At 41.7% G+C, this 22,354-nt stretch overlaps 1 protein-coding gene across 1 annotated transcript in view; it reads right to left on the bottom strand.

The window, feature by feature from the left end:
* Positions 1 to 22,354, bottom strand: part of LOC124595803 (ubiquitin carboxyl-terminal hydrolase 22) — a 135,200-nt gene that overhangs the window by 33,386 nt on the left and 79,460 nt on the right. The window contains exon 6 of the mRNA XM_047134694.1: positions 7,611 to 7,995. Coding sequence (XP_046990650.1) covers positions 7,611 to 7,995 — 385 coding nt within the window. The remainder of the gene's footprint in view (positions 1 to 7,610; positions 7,996 to 22,354) is intronic.

Here is a 22,354-nt window from a genome sequence, read left to right on the forward strand (position 1 = left end):
AGAAACTACTTGAATCGGGATCATGGAACGCCATACAGAGGACAAGGCAGAAAACTGCAACTGGTCCAGAAAACTGCAACTGGTCAGGTAAATGAAGAGGGTGTCCTAGTGTCGACACATAACGACCCTACTGTTTCATCACGACGTATTGCCTCAGAATGGGGTATAAGTCAGAGAAGTGTTCTATGCATATTGCACCAGCATAGATTTCACCCGTTTCAGCTCTCATTACATCAAGCACTCTCCGGTATGGATTTCGAACAGTGCCACGAATTTTGCCGGTTTGCTCTGCAGCGCCTACAAGATGATACAATGTTTTTTCAATGGGTGCTTTTTACTGATGAAGCGACTTTCACCAACACAGTAATTTGAATTTGCATAATATGCATTACTGTTCAATAGAGAACCCTCATTGACTTTGACAGGTACAGCACTGACAACTGTGGAGTATTAACGTGTGATGCAGAATTGTCAGAAATGTCATTGTGGGGAGGTACGTCACACCGGGTATACTAAATGGCAATAACTATGCACAGTTCCTGTGAAACATAGTGCCCATTTTGCTGCAAGAGGTACCACTAACTACGCGTCAGTGGATGTGGTTCCAACATGATGGCTGTCCTGCTCACTCTTCCCGTGTGGCTATAAGGCTGTTAAATGAAAAGTTCCCTGATTTGAACCCTCTTGATTTTTTCTGTAGGGAGCAATCAAACAAAGTGTATGCTCAAATAAACAACATCATCAGACAATATGAAGCAACGTATCACGGAAGTGTGAGCTGACATCTCACATGACACCCTCGCAGCCATTCACGAATCATTCGAACGGCAACTACAAATGTGCATTGCAGCAGAGCGGAAGCATTTTGCTTCAGTTAAGTTTTGTATCATGTACAGTATGTATTTTGCATCTTTGTGTGTACTTACTTCATATTGTGATCAATAGTAAATATTTTCAAATAAAAAAACAAATATGTACGACATAATTGTGACCAATAAGGGCCTCCTTATTTACATTTGTATTTCTGTTACTTAAAATGCATTAACATCTTTTAGTATTTTAATACTGTATGTTGTCTACTATTTTGGTACTACAGATGTCAAATAACTGAATAATATTTGCATGACATCATAAGTTCATTTCTGTGCAAAATATCACAGTATGAATTACTATTGTCGGGTAACTGAGCGTGTTTGTGGAACGATGGACTCGTGACGTTTACCATGTAGTCTACACAACAGAAAAAATCGCATTGGACAACGCCGCTTCGAAGGATGAACACGATACGAGAACATATCTGCGTCTCAAAAACTATTTGCCTAAATATTATGATATACACAAATTTGAAACCGTGTTTTTAAGCCCATCATGTTAAACTAAAATTTAACAGAGTGTTCCATTATGGCCTCATATCTCTGTAATAAAAAATAGCACAAGCATGAAATGTGACGTATTCAAGTAGCCTGTCACTGCAATTCACTGTCCAAACGGCATCTTTGTATCTATTATGGTTGGGGATATACAAGGGGTGTTATGAAATAGCTGCCTCACCCTGTTTATACACTGAAGAGCCAAAGAAACTGGCACCTCTGCCTAATATTGTGTAGAGACCCATGAGCACACACAAGTGTTGCAACACGATGTGGCATGGACTCTACTAATATCTGAAGAAGTGCTGGAGGGAATTGAGACCATGAATCCTGCAAGGCTGTCCATAAATCTGTAAGAGTATTGGGGGGGGGGGGGGGGGGGGTTTGAGATCTCGCCTCAACAGCGCGTTGCAAGGCATCTCAGATAATGCTCAATCATGTTCGGGTCTGGGGAGTCTCGTGGCCAACACAAGTGTTCCTGGGGCCATTCTGTAGCAATTATGGACGTGTAGGGTATCACTTTCTGTGCTGGAATTGCCCAAGTCCATCAGAATGCACAATGGACATGAATGGATGCAGATAGTCAGACAGGATGCTTACACATGTGTCATCTGTCACAGTCACATCTAGACTTTTTAGGGATCCCATATCACTCCAACTGCATATGCCAAACACCATTAAGGAGCATCCACCAGTTTGAACGTTCCCCTGCTGAAATGCAGGGTCCATGGACTCATGAGCTTGTCTCCGTACCCATACATGTCCACCCACTGGATAAAATTTGAAACGAGACATGTCCAGGCAGGCAACATGTTTCCAGTCACTAGCAGTCAACAGGCCCAGACGAAGCATAAAGTTTTGTGAAGCGAGGTGGGGCGGGGCGAAGAGGGTGCCCGAGGCAAGCGAACAGAGGTGAGTGAGGGGGATGGGCGGGGTGAGAGGCACATGCAGGGCTGCGCGAGGCAGGAGGTTGGTGGGCGAGGAGAGAGGGCGCGAGGCAGGAGGTTGGTGGGCGAGGAGAGAGGGCGCGAGGCACGAGGGAGGGGGCAGGGGGCGGGGGAGACTGCAGGGGAGTGGGCACAGAGGGAGTGTGAGTGCAGTGCCGCAGCAGGGGTTGAGCGCACGGAGGCCGCGGCAGGGGGGTGGGCGCAGAGGAGTTGTGAGTGCAGTGCCACAGCAGAGGGTGGGCGATCGGGTCCCTGGTAGGGGGTGGGAGTACGGGTCCGCTCCGGGGAGGGTGGGGGTGCGGGTATGCGGCTAATTGAGGAATGGGTCTGCAGCTGGAGGGGAGCATTGCCGCAGCTGGAGGGGGGCGGCATTGCCGCTGCTGGAGGGGAGTGCATTGCTACGGTGGGAGGGGGGGGGGGGCAGGCTCACGGCTGGAGAGGCGGTGATCCCGTGGCAGGAGGGGGGGCTAGGAGCGAGTGGCGAATTTTCCGCGGTGGGTGGGGTGTGTTCTGCGGTGCGTGGGATTTGGGGTTTCACCAGGGGTGGGGGGGGTCACGCGGCTGGTGGTGGGGGGGCTTCGGCGGCGGGTGTGGGGGGGCTTCCGCGGGGAGTGTGGGGGGGCTTCCGCGGCGGGCTTCCACGGCGGGCGTGGGGGGCTTCCACGGCGGGCGTGGGGGGCTGACGCGGCGGAAGTGGGGGGTTTTCTGTGGTGGGAGGGGGGGGGGGGCGGGTTCCGCGGTGGGTGTTCGGGGGGGGGGGCATCCGCAGCGGGTGTGGGGAGGTTCTGCGGCGGGTGGTATTGGGGGGGGGGGATCCGCGGCGTGTGGGGGTGGTACTGCGGCAGGTGTGGTGTGGCCGCAGCAGGTGGTGTGAGGGTCGACGTCGAATGGTGGGGGGAGGGCCGGAGAAGAGGGGTGGCCCACAGGAATTAGTGAGGTGGCCTTCGGCATCAGGGAGTTGGCCCGCGGCAGTAGGAAGTCGTTCCACAGTATGAGGAAGTGGTAAGCGGCAAGGGGGGGTAGGTAAGAGGCAAGAGGGGGGAGGTGAGCGGCAAGAAGGGGGGTGGTGGTGAGGGGGCGACGTGAGCGGCAAGAGAGGGGTGGTGAGCGGCAAGAGGGGGGGGGGTGTGAGCGGCAAGAGGGGGGGGGGGTGTGCGGCAAGTGGGGGGGAGGTGAGCGGCAAGTGGGGGGGAGGTGAGCGGCAAGTGGGGGGGAGGTGAGCGGCAAGTGGGGGGGAGGTGAGCGGCAAGTGGGGGGGAGGTGAGCGGCAAGTGGGGGGGAGGTGAGCGGCAAGTGGGGGGGAGGTGAGCGGCAAGTGGGGGGGAGGTGAGCGGCAAGTGGGGGGGAGGTGAGCGGCAAGTGGGGGGGAGGTGAGCGGCAAGTGGGGGGGACGTGAGCGGCAAGAGGGGGGAGGTGAGCGGCAAGAGGGGGGAGGTGAGCGGCAAGAGGGGGGAGGTGAGCGGCAAGAGGGGGGAGGTGAGCGGCAAGAGGGGGGAGGTGAGCGGCAAGAGGGGGGAGGTGAGCGGCAAGAGGGGGGAGGTGAGCGGCAAGAGGGGGGAGGTGAGCGGCAAGAGGGGGGAGGTGAGCGGCAAGAGGGGGGAGGTGAGCGGCAAGAGGGGGGAGGTGAGCGGCAAGAGGGGGGAGGTGAGCGGCAAGAGGGGGGAGGTGAGCGGCAAGAGGGGGGAGGTGAGCGGCAAGAGGGGGGAGGTGAGCGGCAAGAGGGGGGAGGTGAGCGGCAAGAGGGGGGAGGTGAGCGGCAAGAGGGGGGAGGTGAGCGGCAAGAGGGGGGAGGTGAGCGGCAAGAGGGGGGAGGTGAGCGGCAAGAGGGGGGAGGTGAGCGGCAAGAGGGGGGAGGTGAGCGGCAAGAGGGGGGAGGTGAGCGGCAAGAGGGGGGAGGTGAGCGGCAAGAGGGGGGAGGTGAGCGGCAAGAGGGGGGAGGTGAGCGGCAAGAGGGGGGTGGTGAGCGGCAAGAGGGGGGAGGTGAGCGGCAGATGTGGAGTGTCAAAGTGTGATACGGTGCTCGAGTGAGGGCAAGGGCGGGGCAGGAATGAGACTGAAATGGGAAAGAGAGTGACCTGTGGATGGGTGGTGGTGCAGTAACTGGGAGATTTAGAAGTAATATATAGGAGGATGGAGTAGGTGGTGGTGGTGGTGGTGATGGTGGTGGTGGTGGTGGTGATGGTGGTGTTGGTGGTAACAAATATGCAGTATTACTATGTGTGACTGTAAAATGTAACCTTTTTTAGGAAATGTCACACTTATTAAAATGTTCCAGGCTGCAGTGCCGTGATGGAATGAATTTCTTATTTCAGTAAGCAATTCATTCATCAAGGAATAACAGAATATTTTAAAAAGATTGGCCTTGCTACTTTTTTCTGAAATAATGTCTCCAATCTGTGTGATATTTTTTGTTGCATACCATGTTGTGTGGCATGGTAAGTGACATAGGGAATCAAGTAGTGTCAGCAAACATACTATTACACTTAGGTTACTATTTACCATTGTCTTAGACCATTTCTTGTATGATCTATTGATTGTTTAGCACCACTTATGATACGTAAATTTTACTAGTCTTTACTACAACTAGAAAGATTTCACTGAGTTTTCATTTCATTTGTGAAATATAGACTATGGGATTTAGTGCTTTTTTAAAATTAATTTATTTCATGCTGTAATCGATGTGTGGTGGAATATAAGTATTTGTTATTTTTGGCTTGCAACCAAGCTACACTGGCAATCAAAAGTATAGTGATTCATCCTGTTTTGTACCCAATGCTGTGCCTAACAGTGTTAGCAAAGAAATCAAATGATAATAAAAAAACATCCACGGGAATAGTGTTTTACGCAATTATTGTTTACCTATTAGCTTCTGTATTCCATAGAAATATTGGAACACATGAGACAATACTGACCCTACGACTTATCTTAGAAAATAGATTAAGGAAAGGCAAACCTACGTTTCTAGCATTTGTAGACTTAGAGAAAGCTTTTGACATTGTTGACTGGAATACTCTCTTTCAAATTCTAAAGGTGGCAGGGGTAAAATACAGGGAGCAAAAGGCTATTTACAATTTGTACAGAAACCAGATGGCAGTTATAAGAGTCGAGGGGCATGAAAGGGAAGCAGTGGTTGGGAAGGGAGTGAGACAGGGTTGTAGCATCTCCCCGATGTTATTCAATCTGTATATTGAGCAAGGAGTAAAGGAAACAAAAGAAAAGTTCGGAGTAGGTATTAAAATCCATGGAGAAGAAATAAAAACTTTGAAGTTTGCCGATGACATTGTAATTCTGTCAGAGACAGCAAAGGTCTTGGAAGAGCAGTTGAACGGAATGGACAGTGTCTTGAAAGGCGGGTATACGATGAACATCAACCAAAGCAAAACGAGGATAATGGAATGTAGTCTAATTAAGTCAGGTGATGCTGAGGGAATTAGATTAGGATATGAGACACTTAAAGCAGTAAAGGAGTTTTGCTATTTGGGGAGCAAAATAACTGATGATGGTCGAAGTAGAGAGGATATAAAATGTAGACCGGCAATGACAAGAAAAGTGCTTCTGAAGAAGAGAAATTTGTTAACATTGAGTATAGGTTTAAGTGTCAGGAAGTCCTTCCTGAAAGTATTTGTATGGAATGTAACGATGTATGGAAGTGAAACATGGATGATAAATAGTTTGGATAAGAAGAGAATAGAAGCTTTCGGAATGTGCTGCTGAATATTAGATGGGTAGATCACATAACTAATGATGAAGTATTGAATAGAATTAGGGAGAAGAGGAGTTTGTGGCACAACTTGACAAAAAGAAGCGACCGGTTAGTAGGACATGTTCTTAGGCATCAAGCGATCACAAATTTAGCACTGGAGGGCAGTGTGGAGGGTAAAAATCGTAGAGGGAGACCAAGAGATGAATACACTGAGCAGATTCAGAAGGATGGAGGTTGCAGTAGGTACTGGGAGATGAAGAAGCTTGCACAGGATAGGGTAGCATGGAGAGCTGCATCAAACCAGTCTCGAGACTGAAGACAACAACAACAACAACAACAACAAGAACAACATTTGCTTCTGTAGCATGTATGTCTCACATTTTCCATCAACCAAAGCTGAAAATTAAAGTTTGTGATTTTGTGGTAATTCCACTAAAGATTAATATGTTCATGAGTATTAATTGATTCTTTCAGCCTGTGGTCTTGTTCTTATTTTTTTCCTAATGTCTCTCATTCTCTTCAGTCATTTTGTGTCTTATCAGCTGAGGTAACTACTTGATTACAAAAGAACAGTCACCCATATTGTGACTATCTGTGGATCTCTCTCTTCTTTTGTTGGTAAGTATATTTTTTCCAGTCTTTATTTATGGAGTGTTATTTTGGTAATGATTTATTTATGGATTAGAGTTCTCTGTGAAGGTTAAACTGGAGTCGAGATATTTTATCTAACACATACAGACTTTCATTCAGTCATATGACACAGCTTTCATTTCTGTTTGAAATTATAATTCTTAACTGAAAAATGAATTATTAACTACTTTTCAATGGAAGAAATTGAAAACAGAAATTTACACTAAAGTTACTGAGTAATTTTGAGGGGGGAAATTAAAGTACTTAATTTTATGCACTACAAGCTTCTATTAATATACCATCTCCAATGCAAATCTGGGCAATAAATTTATCTATGACACACTAATGTTGAATTCTAGATATATTTAATGACATATTCTATTATCACACATAATGGATGCCAAAGTATAAGGAAGTAAAAACAGATAATAAACACATTTCTCTACTACCATTTTTCAGAGTTTTCATAGACTGCAGTTTCACATGTTCTCTCTCAAACGAGAGGACAAAAGATAACAAAACGTATGACATCCATAAAGTCAGACATTCACATTGCCTTGCATTTATTTGGTTTTTTAGGAATGGCTTTGACTGAATAATTTATGTAAGATTTACGTTTTCTGGGGGAGAGGGTGACAATGACTAGAGCACAGTGCTAATAGCTCTGGCTCAGACCATGAAGATAACAGTCTCTGGCAGTCATAGATCAGCCTGGGTTTTTATTTGCTCAATGATATAACTAAGTACTGGATTTGGTGATAAATACTCAACACAGATAACAACGCACAATTTAATGTTTAAAAAATTACAAATTTATTAAAGCTTGTTTCACTGCAGAACTGAATACCATTTTAATTTGAAATCAAACAACAATATTATATACCTCTTTGAAATCCTCAAATTTGTCACTATTATTATCGTTATAAAGTGCACTGTAGCAACTCTCTTGCACAGTAGTACCTTTAAGTGGAAGCTCGCCACAACAGGTAAAGTCTTCATAGTGAGCTGCTTAGTAGACTCCTGATAACTCTGGCAGTTACTGCACTTTATCTTCGCGGATGACCCCAGGTGTTCAGCTCTTGTAAACCTTTCAAGACAGTCAAGTAAAGAGGTTGGTTCAGACTGTGCAGACTGCTGCTGCTGTTCTTGTGGCTGCTGCTGCAGCTGCTGTTGCAACTGCTGCTGCTGACTTTGCTGTGAATGTTGCTGCTGCAACAACTGTTGGTGGTGCTGTTGTTGATGCTGTGATATTGTTCCACCTTCTGTTGTTCCACTCTGTGCCACTGCAGCTGGTCCCAAATCCAGAGAGATGTCCCAGAAAGGATCAATTGTAGTTGAAACACCACTAAAGGAACAGATGAACCACATACATCTAATAGGATTCTTTTCCCACATTGCAGTATACAAAAGTTTATTATATATTGCTTATTACGAATAGCTTATCTTGTGTAATTAAGGGAGTTTACTGACAATCAGGAATTTTTTAGATCAAATTACATCACATCTTTGGATTCACATCGAGCTTCATGCAATGTCTCATGTCCTGTTAAGCTTTGGGCTCATCAAAATTAGTGACACAACATGGAAGCAAAAAAATAAATCAGATCTCGCTATATCTTGTGGAATGAAGCAGTTCCGGCAAAAAAAAAAAAAAAAAAAAAAAAAAAAAAAAAAAAAAAAAAAAAAAAAAAAAACCTGCACCAGGATCAGTTAGTTTATTAGCCACAAAATCCAAATACAAAGGAAGTTTCAAATTCATGAAGCATGTAAATAGCATTATCATGAAAGAAAATATTTCGAGAGAGACAGGTTTGACTGTAAGGAGAAAGGTCCATAACGGCTCTATGTTTAAGTCCTTCATCTTTTAACATTCATTGTATATTATTCCTGTACCCTTTTTGACAGCTGCAGGAGGCTGAATTTGCACTTACATAACAATAAAGATTCAAGAGGTAATTTTGCAGTACTGAACTCATACATGGCTTTTTAACAGAAGACAAGATTCTGTAAGATGTGGTAATTGACATTAATGACATTATAACAGACATTTGGTGCCTTTAGTATGAGAATTGGTATAGCACGGCAGATAAGCTTTGAAGCAGAAATGTATGAATGCGTGGTTTTACGGCGAAATGATTTAGTAAAATTTTCTCGGGCTTCCAGTAGTGTCAGGTGGTTAAAATCCCACAAGCTTTCAACCGAGCTCTCCTCAGCATTTGTCAAGTGGTAAGAATGACTAAAAAAATTATTAATTTGAAGCAGAAAGTTCCTATGAGGAGGATACACTATTGTACCTGTACTTTCTCGAGAGCAGTGACACTTCATCATGTGATGCAACAGAATAATGAACCCCCACAGTAATACTCATCTCTGAGGAAATTTTACAGTGCATAAATATTTTAAACTTGAACTCATCCAGTCTCCTGTCTATGTGACAGATTATTATTTGGTAATATTTATAAACCATCCCACTGATGTTTAAAGTTATGTTTGCAGCTGGTTGTCGACACTCACGTGTTCAGTTTGCCCTGTATGTGAAATTCATTTCTGCACCCCAAAAGACTACATTCCAGTGCTAAGCTTGTTGGTAATGTGGCAGCACTGGGGCAATGCTCTGGTATGTATTCACCAAAGCTTCCATGTAGCATTTTGCTGTTGAGCCTTGCTGAAGTGTAGTTCCTCTTCCTCCCCAATTGTTCAACCAACATGATACATAAATAGCAGATTCATATCTTCACTATTCCATAACTTACTATATCTATTACATCATGTCTCCCTGTGAGAATTATTATCCTGAAATTGAAATGACAACAAGTGTCTTGACAGCAATGACAGACACAAGTTTTCTCTTATTTGTTGCAGTTAAGGTAGCAATACCATGACCGGCTTTTATTGTCTGTCGTACCGGAGGATTCGATATGCAGTTGCTCATGTGTTCAGTGTCCACAGTGTGCATTGTCTACAGTAGGGCTGTTGATAAAATATCGATATGTTGATATTTTTCCCAAAAAAACTGCAATATAGTTCAGCATTTCCCCCCCCCCCCCCCTCCCGATGTATCAATATATCGATATCGAAATGGCAGTATCGAGTGCCGACATTTCCATTTCATATTATAATTTTTTTCCAATTTTCAGTAAATATTTGAAATTGTAGTAGAACATAATTTTATTTTCACTGTGTGACAGTGTATTACTACTTTTTGAGCTTTCATCACATCCAGTCTTTTTCTTAGGGTGGTGGTGAGGCTGGAATAACAAAACTTCCGATGTGAAGAAATAGCACACCAGTTGCATTAAAAATCAATTTTTAATGCAACTAATATGCAATTTCCTCACATCAGCATTCTCCAAAATCAGCTGCTGAAGATGATGAACAAAAATCTAAATGATATTGAACTTCGCAGTGGGCGGAGATGCATGATAGGAAATGTTGATGTAATCAGCACTACTACCAGAAACTGCAACATATAACTTCACCAAGGAATTTTGATAATACAACTGCTAGTGGCTGGTGTTTGCAGAAACGAGAAAACAAGGAAGTCGACATAAAGTGTTCTGGACAATCCAATATGTGATAAAACTGAATGATGGGCCCATCAGATACCTTTCATTGTGCCATCAACATGCAGTTACCATGTTAGCAAAGTGGTTATCGCCAAGTGAGAATGCGCATCATTTTCCTTTCAGTTCTCCCTCTAAGGCGGATAAGCAGCCTGCTAGCTTGTTGATGTACAGAATATCTAATAATAAATCAATACTTAAATACACAGCACTAGAGCCAGCAGTATATTTACAATGCGCAGGTGATATTTTTTAGAGGCCGGTATGTTGATATTTTTTCTGTCGATATAGTGATACTTTTTCTCGATATATCAATGGCCAATAATGATATTTTTATACAATATTAATATATCGGATTCCCAATCTTTTTAAAAATATCAACTGTCCTAGTCTACAGCGTGGAGTCAATATATGTGATAATGCAGTGCAGAAGATTAGTTGAAATAAATTTCTCTTCTTTGTCACTTTAATAGCTGTGTATCAAGGACAGAGATTGTAAGACAGATTTCGAACCAGGTTTTAAATTGTAAGACATTTCCAGGGGCAGATGTGGCCTCTGACCACTATCTATTGGTTATGAACTGTAGATTAAAACTGAAGAAACTGCCAAAAGGTGGGAATTTCAGGAGATGGGACCTGGATAAACTGAAAGAACCAGAGGTTGTAGAGTGTTTAAAAGGGAGCAATAGGGAATGATAAGGATTACTGCTGTCTGATTCACTCTAAATTTTACAACCTTCAGAAATAGTAAGTTGAGAGACTAAGTTCCGATATAGATATGGAAAGCGTGTGCCCATTTTGAAACTGATCAAGGAGTTGGATGCAGCTCATGAACCGCTGGAAGCTGCGTTGGCCACTGTTGACTGGCTTCATGTGGATACTCTGAATTGCACTGGTGATAGAGTCACAGTGTGATTTCCCAAGGGATAGACACCTGTGGAGTGCGCCACATACTCTTTTTACTGATGTGGTCTGCAGATAACCACAGTTTGGCACAAAGTAGTTGTCTGACAGAGGCTGGTGCAACATCTCCAGCTCTAGAGCTGTTTCACAAAGAAGGATGTCAACAGCTAATAGCCGACAGACTAGCCCCATACTTCTAACAAATAGGTGTAATGCATCGACTCCCACTGATAATGTGACAGAGCCAGCGTGCATTGTTTCTGCTTCTCGTGCAGTGGTCTCCCGCCAGTGGTGGTCAGGACATCCACAGAGAGGAAAGAAGGCGCTGTTAGTGGCAGACAGTTCTGATTTCAGACTGATTACTGTCCTTCTTAGGAAATTAGCATCATGAGAGGCAAATGAACTAAATGTGCACTCCATGTCTATCAGGAGGAAGAAGCCATCCTGGGAGCAACTGAGAGCACCAGCATTGAAAAAGTCTGTCGCCAGTATTCTGAGACTATTCTTAATTCCTTCCAGAGACTGGTGAAAGTAGAATACAGTTAGCCTCATTTGTGATGCCTCTGCACAACTGTCGATTTGCAGCACTGTTCTGAAGAGTGACCATGGCCCTCTGGTCTGGTGCCAAGAGGATATTCTAAACTACAAGCTTAACTAACCTGTGATGAGATTAGCTGTAGATCCTTGACCTATGCTACACAGTGGAGACTTGTAAAGTAACTCTGTATAGGTGTGCATTATACACAGGACCAGCCACTTGGGTGGCAGAGACTGTGTTTTTTTAAGTTAGGCAAAACTTTGAGGTAGTCAGTAGAAAAACCAGCATCAGATAAACGAATTATTTCAACAGACTCAGCAGCTAATGCAGAGAGTGAAGAAATAGAAGTAGAGATCATTACTGTTTGACTACCCTATTAACAATGGAAACAATAACTACAAAGCAATTAGGAGATGCTGTCCCCAGTGACCTAAAGCAGAATGACCACATGAAACAACTTCTGCAAAAAAAAAAGAAAGAAAAAAAGCTAGATGCAAGACTGATAGTTATTGGAAAAATCTTAAGCAACTGTAATTCATCCTTGAAAGAAGTAGTTTACAAAGCACTTTTACGATTGATTGTTGAGCACTGCTCATGTGGAAGACGGTGCAAATTATAGACGCAAGTGAGAACGATCGTGAGAAAAATGAAATTAATTTTGGTAACAGGTGTAAACTGTGCTTAAAAAAGGTAGTAAAAGGCATCTGGTGCTCCATATGGAGCTTTTGGTTCCATGAGAAGTGTTCAAAAGTGTATGTGTGTAAAATTTGTAACAAATGATTTCGTGTGGTCATGTCAGGAGTGCATTAAAGAAACGTGCCAACGAGACATCAATAAAGTTTTATGGGGACAAAGACGAGTTAATAAAAGAACTCCAAAGTGAAATCGACTCATTAAAAACGAAATCAAAGCTCTGAGTGAAAAAATGTGCAAATTTAGATAAGCAAGTTCCTAAAAAAGACTGTTGCCATTTCAGCAACTGATGTAAACAATGACATGTGCATATGGCACCGACCAAAAAACAGTGTATCACGGAATGTTGTGCAGAACAAAACTAAAAGTGCGAACATATTAAGCGTTACAAATAAATTCAATGCTCTTGAACTTGAAGAAAAATGCAGTGAGATGAACAATGATGAAAGTGTTTTCCCACCTGTAGATGTGAACAACATAAGTGTATTCCCACCTCTAGATGCGGGCAATATAAAGAAAACATGATAAACAAACAATACCATTTCTACAAATTTCTCCAGAAGAAATGACCCAAAGAGACAAATAAAAAGTGTAAATAAAAATGAACTACGCGCCATGACGAAGAAAGAAACAAAAATCAATGTATATGGAGACAGTCATGCCAAGGGACTTTCACAAGAACTTAAAAGTATCAATACTCCTCCGGCAGTTACAGATATGATTAAACCAAGTGCCGATTTCAAAGAAGCGATGAAAAATATCGCAAAAAAAAAACTATACCAGAAAAGACAAAGTAGTGATTTGAGCTGGAGCAAATTACATCTACAAAAACAGTACCATGAATATGTTTAAACAGCTCATGAGACATATTATTCTTAACAAATACAAACATTGTACTTGTGAACTTTAGCTTCAGATATGACCTGCCTGAAACCTCACCAATAACCAAAGAAATTTGTAGAATAAATGTTAAACTTAACAGCACCTGCAACACATTCAGTAATGTCAGACTAATAGATGTCAGCTCACTTGACAGAATATACTTCACCAGACATGGACGTCACTTGAACAATAAAGCAAAGCATACATTAGGAAAGATGATAAATGAAGCTATTAAATGTAAGTCCCAAAAGACCATCAGAGAACTAGGGTGGCATGAACCCACTACTGAAGCAACAGGTTTGTCTACAGTAAATGCAGTAGAAACTCTTGTAACAGACATTCTTAATGGCTTTGAGAACAATCCCTACATGTGTGCCTTACTACTAGGATCTGATACTGTGTCACATGAAATACTCATAAATAAGCCGGAGTGCTATGGTATCAAGAATAATGAAGTGACACTAATCGGATCATATTTTACTAACAGAACTCAAGTGGTCATGGTAAATAACTGTCAATCAAATGCCCTGCCGGTAGTTAGAGGTGTGCCACAAGGCTCAGTGCTTGGGCCATTCCTTTTCTTAATATACATGAATGACTTGCCTACTTTCTTGCCTGACAAGCCAATAATATATGCTGACGACACTACCCTGATTACTGTGGGCCACAAATTGGAGGAGGTGAAACAAAAAACAAAAACTAGTCTTGAAAAGGCTGCCATATGGCTCCACAATAACATGCTAATCCTAAACAATAGCAAAACCAAGACTATGTTTTTCTACCTGCACAAGCTTACCGAAAAAGTAAATGAATCTGACTCAGTAAGGCTTCTTGGACTCCACCTGGATCCTAAACTGACTTGGAACTGCCATACCGAACAGTTATGTACCAAACTATTGAGAGTACTCATCTTGTTAAAGAAATTAAAAACATTAGTTAGCAAACTTACTTATTTTGCCTTCTTTCAGTGTCACCTCCAGTATGCAATAAAACTATGGGGCAACTCTCATGGTGCTGACAGTGTTCATGTGGCAGAAGAATGCCATAAGAGCAATTACAGGCATTACAAGCCAAGAATCACGTAGAAAGCATTTTAAAGATCTCATCATCTTGACTGTACCTTCCCTTTACATTAAAACATGTCTTCTCTCTACAAAAAATAAAATATATGCACTACCTTACAGAACAGACATCCATTCGCATGAAACTAGATACAGAAATAGCGTAGATGTAGATTTTACAAGACTGTGTAAGGTCCAAAGTAGCTTTAAACAAATAGGGATAAAATTATATAACAAGCTACCACCACCAGTGACACACTTACCATGTGATGCTTTCCGTAAGCACATTCACAATTGTTAGTTGATAAGTGTGTGTATGATATTAACGAATTTGAATGTATATAGTATAGTATTAATGAATTTGAAAGCATATAGAAAGCTAAACATGTAAACTATCAAATGTGATCAACTTTTAAGTATGTAATTGTCTGTTTCAACTTATGTTGGCTAATGACAAATAAATAAACAAACAAATAAATAAAATCTTGTATCCTAACCACAATGGATTAAAAGAAGATCCAATAATGAGTGTCGCAATTCATCAAAGGGTCATTTAGTAGGCGCTAGGGCATTGCAGAATGAGTGATCACTGACTGATGCCACACTGATTACTTGGCCTAAAAGATCTGTTCATGACAAAAACAAATACCTAAGAAGACGGACTGTGGCCAAGTAGGTACTGTACAGCATGATAGTAGAAAAATGGCAACACAGCCAGTTCTCTGTCCCTCACTGTCAACAGTTTGCATCAAAAATTCAATTTGTAAATGATAAAGGAATTATGAATAGGAAAATGCATGGATGGTGAAGTATTGTGGTGCCACTGAGCTGTTACAAGACAGTGGAGAGCCTTCAGGCCCCAACATAATACTGTGTGAACCAGGAGGTTCGAGAGAGGCAAGAGGCAGAGTACAGAATTGGAGCCCATTACAGTTTGGGGCGGGGGGGGGGGGGGGCGGAGGGGGGGGGGATGGAACACAAGACATCACAGACTGTGTACCATGTGCACAACAAGTGAAAATCAGGTCTGCAGTGAGCACTGCTCTGAAGACTGCCAGTAGCCGCTCAGGCATTTCAGATGATACAGGTAAACTTTGCAGACCATCTGCCCAAAACACAGAAATAAGTGATGCCTCCTTCTCTCAATATTTTATGATGATAATTATTCCAAATCAATGTACTGAAATTGTAGAACAAATGCGGATGTATTGGCTGTGTTTGGAATGGGCGAGGTACTCCTTACCAATCACAGCATCAATTTTGTGTGACTTACTGACCCAGTTGTGTTGACTCACTAACAAAGAATTTATGAACTAGAACAATACATTCAACAGCCAATGAATGTATGATACAATTATACAGAACAATAAGTAAGATGGTAGCTCATTATTTACAATGCAATGCAAACAATTGGGATGAACTTATGCCATATGTGGCAACTGTATACAATTTTAAGGTAGATAAGAGCATATGACTTATTACATATCAGATCCTATACGAACAGGAGTTGCCATTCCCCTTCAAATCAGAAGTTTGACAACTAATATCCAATATTTCCTACATTTCTAAATCCACAAAAAAGTTAATTGTGCTCTGGAAATAGCTAATATAGGGTGCCTGGAAAGTAGGTATGAATATTAAAGTGCTATAGAACATACAACATTTATTGAAAATGTAATTATTTTTTACAAACGCAATAAGTTAACTTCTCCCATATATGTATGAAAAATTATATCCTCCACATGACCATACAAGGCCACGTGGCAATGAGCAATGCATTCACAGAAGTTCTCGATGACGATGACGTATTCATAAACATCTGTTGGAATGCTGTTAATATCACTTTTAATTTCATCCTTTAACTGATGTACTGACTGTGATTTGTCCACGTACACTTTTGATTTCACAAATCCCCACAAAAAGGTCATAAGGCAAAAGATTGCATGAGCTGGCAGGCCATTCCCAGTTGCCATGCAAAGAGAGAATTTTTTTAGGAGACACTTCATTCAACAGAGCAATTGTTTCACAGGACGTGTGACATGTCGCATCATCTTGTTGAAACCAAGAATCATGATTTTCATCAATAAGAGAGAAAAACTAATCAGAAAACATGCTTCGGTAATGGTCACAGTTCTAGTGATTGCAGCTCCCTCATTAATAACAAGTACGGGGCGATCATGCCTCCTGCCCAGAACCCACATTATACAGTTGTGCGTTTGTGGATACATCTCATCTTCCACAGTCACTCATGCATTTTTGTTACCACAACTTCTGCAATTATGTTTATTAATGTACCCACTGATGTAGAAATGCACCTCATCCGAGAAAATTATTCTTTTTGTGAACTTCTCGTTCTCTGCTTGGAACAGTTGAGAAGTATCTGAAGGTATTCTATGAACTCTCTCTCCCAAGCTCTTACGAGTGAATTTCAGAGTGGTCATGAAGATGTGAAAGTGCTGACGGATATATAAATATTCTGTTTCGTTTCACTAATCTTTGTGACACATATATATCTGACTACCAATGTAATCAGGTGTAAAACCATGTATGGTGTCCTGTCACTTACTATATGGTATGTAAAATGGTGCCAAAACTATGGATCCTGTTACTGGTGGTAGTGAACGAAGCAGCTGTAAGTCAGATAAAGGAATGAAACCATGTCCACTTGTTTGATGTCCTCATAACAAGGTAAGAGTGGAGACAACCATAGGTATGCAGTGTGTATCTACATAGCCTCATCACCTGCAATTGAGTAGTACACTCTTTTCCAGGCAGGTGAATATTAATTGACTTAGCAAATAATGTGAATTAAATGTGCAGACTGAGTAGTGACAGTTTTTAATGTTAGAGATTGAAATGCAATCAGTAGCTTCTATTGTTTGCAGCACTACAATCTCTGATGGACACTGCATAGCCGTACTCTCAGAGTGCGCAATATTACATTCTTTGATTATTTTTGTAAGATATCAGATCAAGATACAATGATGGACATGAATATACATACACATTTATGCAACTTGAAAAGGAAACAAAAGATTGAAAGAACATTATTAACACAGTTCAGTACAGCAATAGTTGAAGGAGATACAGGTGAAAATACAGATTATGAGAACTTTCAGATGCGACTGCAAGAGATGTCACATTGTTTGAGGGTGTCTGATGATACAATTCAGGATATGATTTCTGACATGCACTATGATGTAGGCACCAGTAAACAAGAGGAATGTGTAGACATCAGTAGGAAGGCAATTTTGGAGGCAACAAGACTGACTAATGTCAGCTTGTCCTCGTCGGTTACAAACCTGACACCTGCACCAGCTCGTCACAACAGCAGCTGCTGTACCTGCGACACACGCTGTCAAACTTCTGACTATTAAATTAGAGTTATTTTCAGAAGAAGTGGCGAAGTGGTCTCAGTTTTGAGAACAGTTTCAGTCATCCATAGACAAGAAGTCTTTAATTTCTATTATAGACAAACACATCTTTCTCCGAGGATATTTGGAGGATGAGCCAAAGTACTCTGTTGAAGGTGTTCCCATCACTGTGGATTAGTATGAAGAAATGAAATTTTGTATTAAGTTTCTACCTACGGAGACAAAAACTGTATAATTCAGGTTCATCTCAATTATCTTGAAACTGTGAAACCAAAACCATATGCATCAACATATATTTTGAATGCTACATATATCAAATGTAACAAATGTATACAAGGCTTGTGAGCATCAAGAGAAAATTTAGACAATCATGGTCACGTGTGCACCCAAAATTCTGTATGCATTTCTGGAAGACATAGTTAAACACTTGATTATTCATGCTAGGAGAGAGAGGACAGCTGAAAGCCACATCACAAACCTAATGGAGTTTTTTGATGAAGTATAAAGAACTACGATTACCAACAAAATTAGAGATAGTAAAATTTTACATGCACTCACGTCCACATCTGCAACTACAATAGAAATTGTATGTTTTGTGATTCATGTCTTCATTGGGCACAAAACTGTATGAAGATATCAAGCATCAACAATAGGAGCGACAAGCGGAAATATACCTTGAGGTGACAAAAGGCATGGGATAGCGATATGTGCATATACAGATGGTAGTAGTATCACGTACACAAGGTATGAAAGGCAAGTGCATTGGCAGAGCTGTCATTTGTACTTAGGTTATTCATGTGAAAATGTTCCCGATGTGATTATGGCCGCACAATGGGAATTAAAGGACCTTGAACGCAGAATGGTAGTTGCAGCTAGCCAAACGGGACATTCCACTTAGGAAATTATTAGGGAACTTAATATTCCGAGGTCCACAGTGTCAAGACTGTACTGAGAATACCAAATTTCAGGCATTAGCTCTCACCGTGAACAGTGCAGTGGCCGATTAGCCCTCAATTAATGACTGACAGCAGTAGCATTTGTGCAGAGTTGTCAGTGCTACAGACAAGCAACACTGCATGAAATAACCACAGAAATCAATATCGGATGTACAACACACAATCCATTAGGATTGTGCGGAGAAATGGGCTATGGCAGCGGATGACCAATGCTAGTGCTTTGCTAACAGTACATCGTCTGTAGCTCCTCTCTTGCCCTAGTGACAATAGCAGTTGGACCGTAGAGAACTGGAAGACTGTGGCCTGGTCAGATGAGGCCCAATTTCAGATGGTAATAGCTGACGGTAGTGTTCGAGTGTGGTGCTGACCCTACAAAGACGTGGACCCAACAACACACAGTGCAAGGTCGTAGTGGGTCCATAACGGTTTGGGGTGTGTTTATATGGAATGGACTGGGTCTTCTGGTCCAATTAAACCTCTTGGAGACAATTTGCAGCCATTTGTGGACTTCACAACACTGGAATTTTTATGGATGACAGTGGGCTACGGCACTAGACCACAATTGTTCACCAATGGTTTTAACAACATTCTGGACAACTCAAATGAATGATCTGGCCACCCAGATTACCTGATATGAATCCCGTTGAACATTTATGGGACATAGTTGAAAGGTCAGTTCAAGCACAAAATCCTACACTGGCAATACTTTCACAATTATGGATGACTCTAGAGGCAACATTGCTCAATATTCCTTCAGGAAACTATGACTTGTAGAGTCTGTGGCACATTGGGTTGCTGCACTACACCAAAAAAACAAGGTCCAACACAATATTGTGAGGTGTCCCATGACTTTTGTCAGCTCAGTGTAAAGTAGCTTGTTTTAGATGCAAGAAGTCTCATCATGTATCTATCTGCAACGAAGAACTGTGAGTCTTCGTGGGAAAGATCCATGTTCAACTGGCTCTCTTCAGGTATTCTCAAACTACCTCTGTTTGGATCACAGGACCGATGAACTGATGAAACATACATGCTCTTTACTTGACACTGGAAGCTAATACAGCTTTATCAGCAAGAATTTGGTCAAAAGCTTGCAACATTAAGTCATCACTGGCCATCCATTAGGTGTTGTAGGATTTGAGTTAGCACACTTCATGTCAACAAATTGCAAATTTGTTCACTTCAAGCTGAGGAGCTCGTAAAAGAATACCTTGACATTCTCCACCTTTGAACGTAGGAACATGTACTCCTCACTTCCAGCTGTTCCATAAGATATTACCATCCACAAGTTGCAACTTACTGATCTCAATAACGATGAGCACCAGTTCCCTCTGAAATTTTTAAACGTGCAGACCAATATTATAAAATAATAAACAGTCACACAGTAATACTCCTCATTGATTTGGCAGTTCTTCTTCCTCCTAGATTTGGATGGATTTTCAGTCGGCACAGGTCAAGTATTATTGTTGGGCATGTTACTGTTAGCCAAGTGCAGCTCAGAGAAGATTCTAAATTCTTAGATAAGGACATGCATCACTTCTCAGACTTCGAACTGTTGGGGATAAGAGAATAACAAAAAAGATCACTCTCACTGAAACATGCCACCATTTCACAATATTTACAGGGTAGAAGGCTGGAGGGTAGTTCCATTACTAAGCAAGAAAGACGACCCTTTCTTCAGATTTTTGTAATACAGAAAGATGCTTTATGTTGTTACGAAGAAAATTCTCTAGTAAGACTCGTTTTCATGGGATATATAATTCACAGATGCTGCCTTACACTCAGAATGAGTATGCTGAGGAGATCAGTAGGCAGGACACTTCACATGAAGTATTCTACCTGCCTCATGTTACAGCGAGAAAGGAAAGACTGGGAATAAAGTGGACAACTGTCTTTTATGCTTCATCATGAAAAAAATATTTACTGTCACTTAATGACATTTTAGATTTGTTATCTGAAATATGGTCAACTTTAGTACCAAAAGGCAGTTGTTGAGGATGGCACTCAAACATTCTTACAACTATCACTGAATGAAAATGAAAGAGATCTAATGTTGAGAAAAAGGAAGCACAGTTTGGCAAACTATGAACAATGTCATCATTTACATGTTTACTACTGGGCTTTACATGCAGTCCATTTCTCCTTTCTGCACTGTTGCGTGATTTGGCTATAAGGTTTAGGGGACAGGTTTCCTACTGCAGCAGAGCTTCTAGAAAAAAGCACTTTCATGGAAGCTGCAGCTGCAAGGAGGATAATACAGTCACATCTACATACAGCCAGCTGACAGGTCTATTACAACAAGCAAAATTTCCAATGGCAAAATGGGCTATGAATTCAAATATACTAAGGGACATATGGAAAACAGAAGGGTGGTCAGCTAAAGAACATTCCACAGTCTTAGGCATTACCACAGTCTTAGGCAATGACTGGGATGTAGAATCAGATTCACTCTTCTTTGGTCACCATCTCATTACCAATAAATTACTGTGAGATGGACCTGCGACTAAACGTCAGTTACTGCACATGGCAGTGAAATTTTATAATCCTCTAGCCTCTTATCTTTGGTATATATACCAGGAGAAATCCTTTCTCAAGCAAATGGCGTAAAGGCATACAATGGGATGAGATCTTGCCTCCAGACTAAGCACCCCAATGGTAATTTCGGACATCACCATCCATTCATCCACAGTCATTCAGATTACCTAGATGGACAGGACTGCACAGTCAATAACTACAAATCTCACACGTCCATGTACTTAGTGGTGCCCAAGAAAGGGTATATGGAGTAGTGTTGTACATTAGAAGAGACTGAAAATACAATTGTCCATTTGGTTGTTAGTAAAAACAGATCAGTGGTCACTGTAAATATTACCTGGCCGAATTCCCGTAAGTTGTTTGAAAATTGTATACGCTAGGAGAAACTCAGGTCTCATAGTAAAAACAGAGTTTCTCCTATCAAAAGGGTAATACTTCTGTGCCTTGCACTGCTAGCTGCCTCACACAGTTTAAACTTCTGAGACATTTCTGCCAGTCTTATGGACATAACATCACAAACATAATAATGCCAAGTAATTCCATGGTAGCAACTAGCTGTAAACAAACTGATCCAAATTGCTGGAATACAATTGTTGTTAACAGAGGAATTGAAATCCATGAAATTTTAACATCATCACAGGGTGACACTACCCCACCACAATCGATCCAGCAAAATTGCTATCACATGGATCACTCACAGAGAGATTACAATCTTTGATGCTATGGTGGCACGGACCTCATGGCTCACTCAAACATCTGAAACTTGGCCTCCACAACCCTTCTCTTACGACCCTCTGCCAGAGACATGAAAGGTATATGAACAAGCGTTGACTGTTAATGCATGGTGTGTTCCACTGATGCAGCAAAATACAGTTCTCTTTGGAAACTATTGCATATAATGGTGTGGAATCTCCATTTCAACCATAACTTTATATGCTCAAAAAACGTAAGGGGCAAATTCACTGCCCATCAACTATTATCAGCAGTACTCAACTGGATAAAAATGGTCCAGCAGGAAAGTTTTCTGGCAAATACCTCATGCTTACAAACAAGAGCAACGTTCCAATGAAATCAAAGATAAAATGTTACAACCTGTTCCTTCAGGATGGACTCGTGGCTTGGAGGATGACATCACATTACAGAGATGAATTTACTGGAAAAGCATCCACTGCTATTAAAAAGTTCTCATCCATTTACTAAGT

This window comes from Schistocerca americana, chromosome 2, assembly GCF_021461395.2.
Source record: "Schistocerca americana isolate TAMUIC-IGC-003095 chromosome 2, iqSchAmer2.1, whole genome shotgun sequence".
NCBI lineage: Eukaryota > Metazoa > Arthropoda > Insecta > Orthoptera > Acrididae > Schistocerca > Schistocerca americana.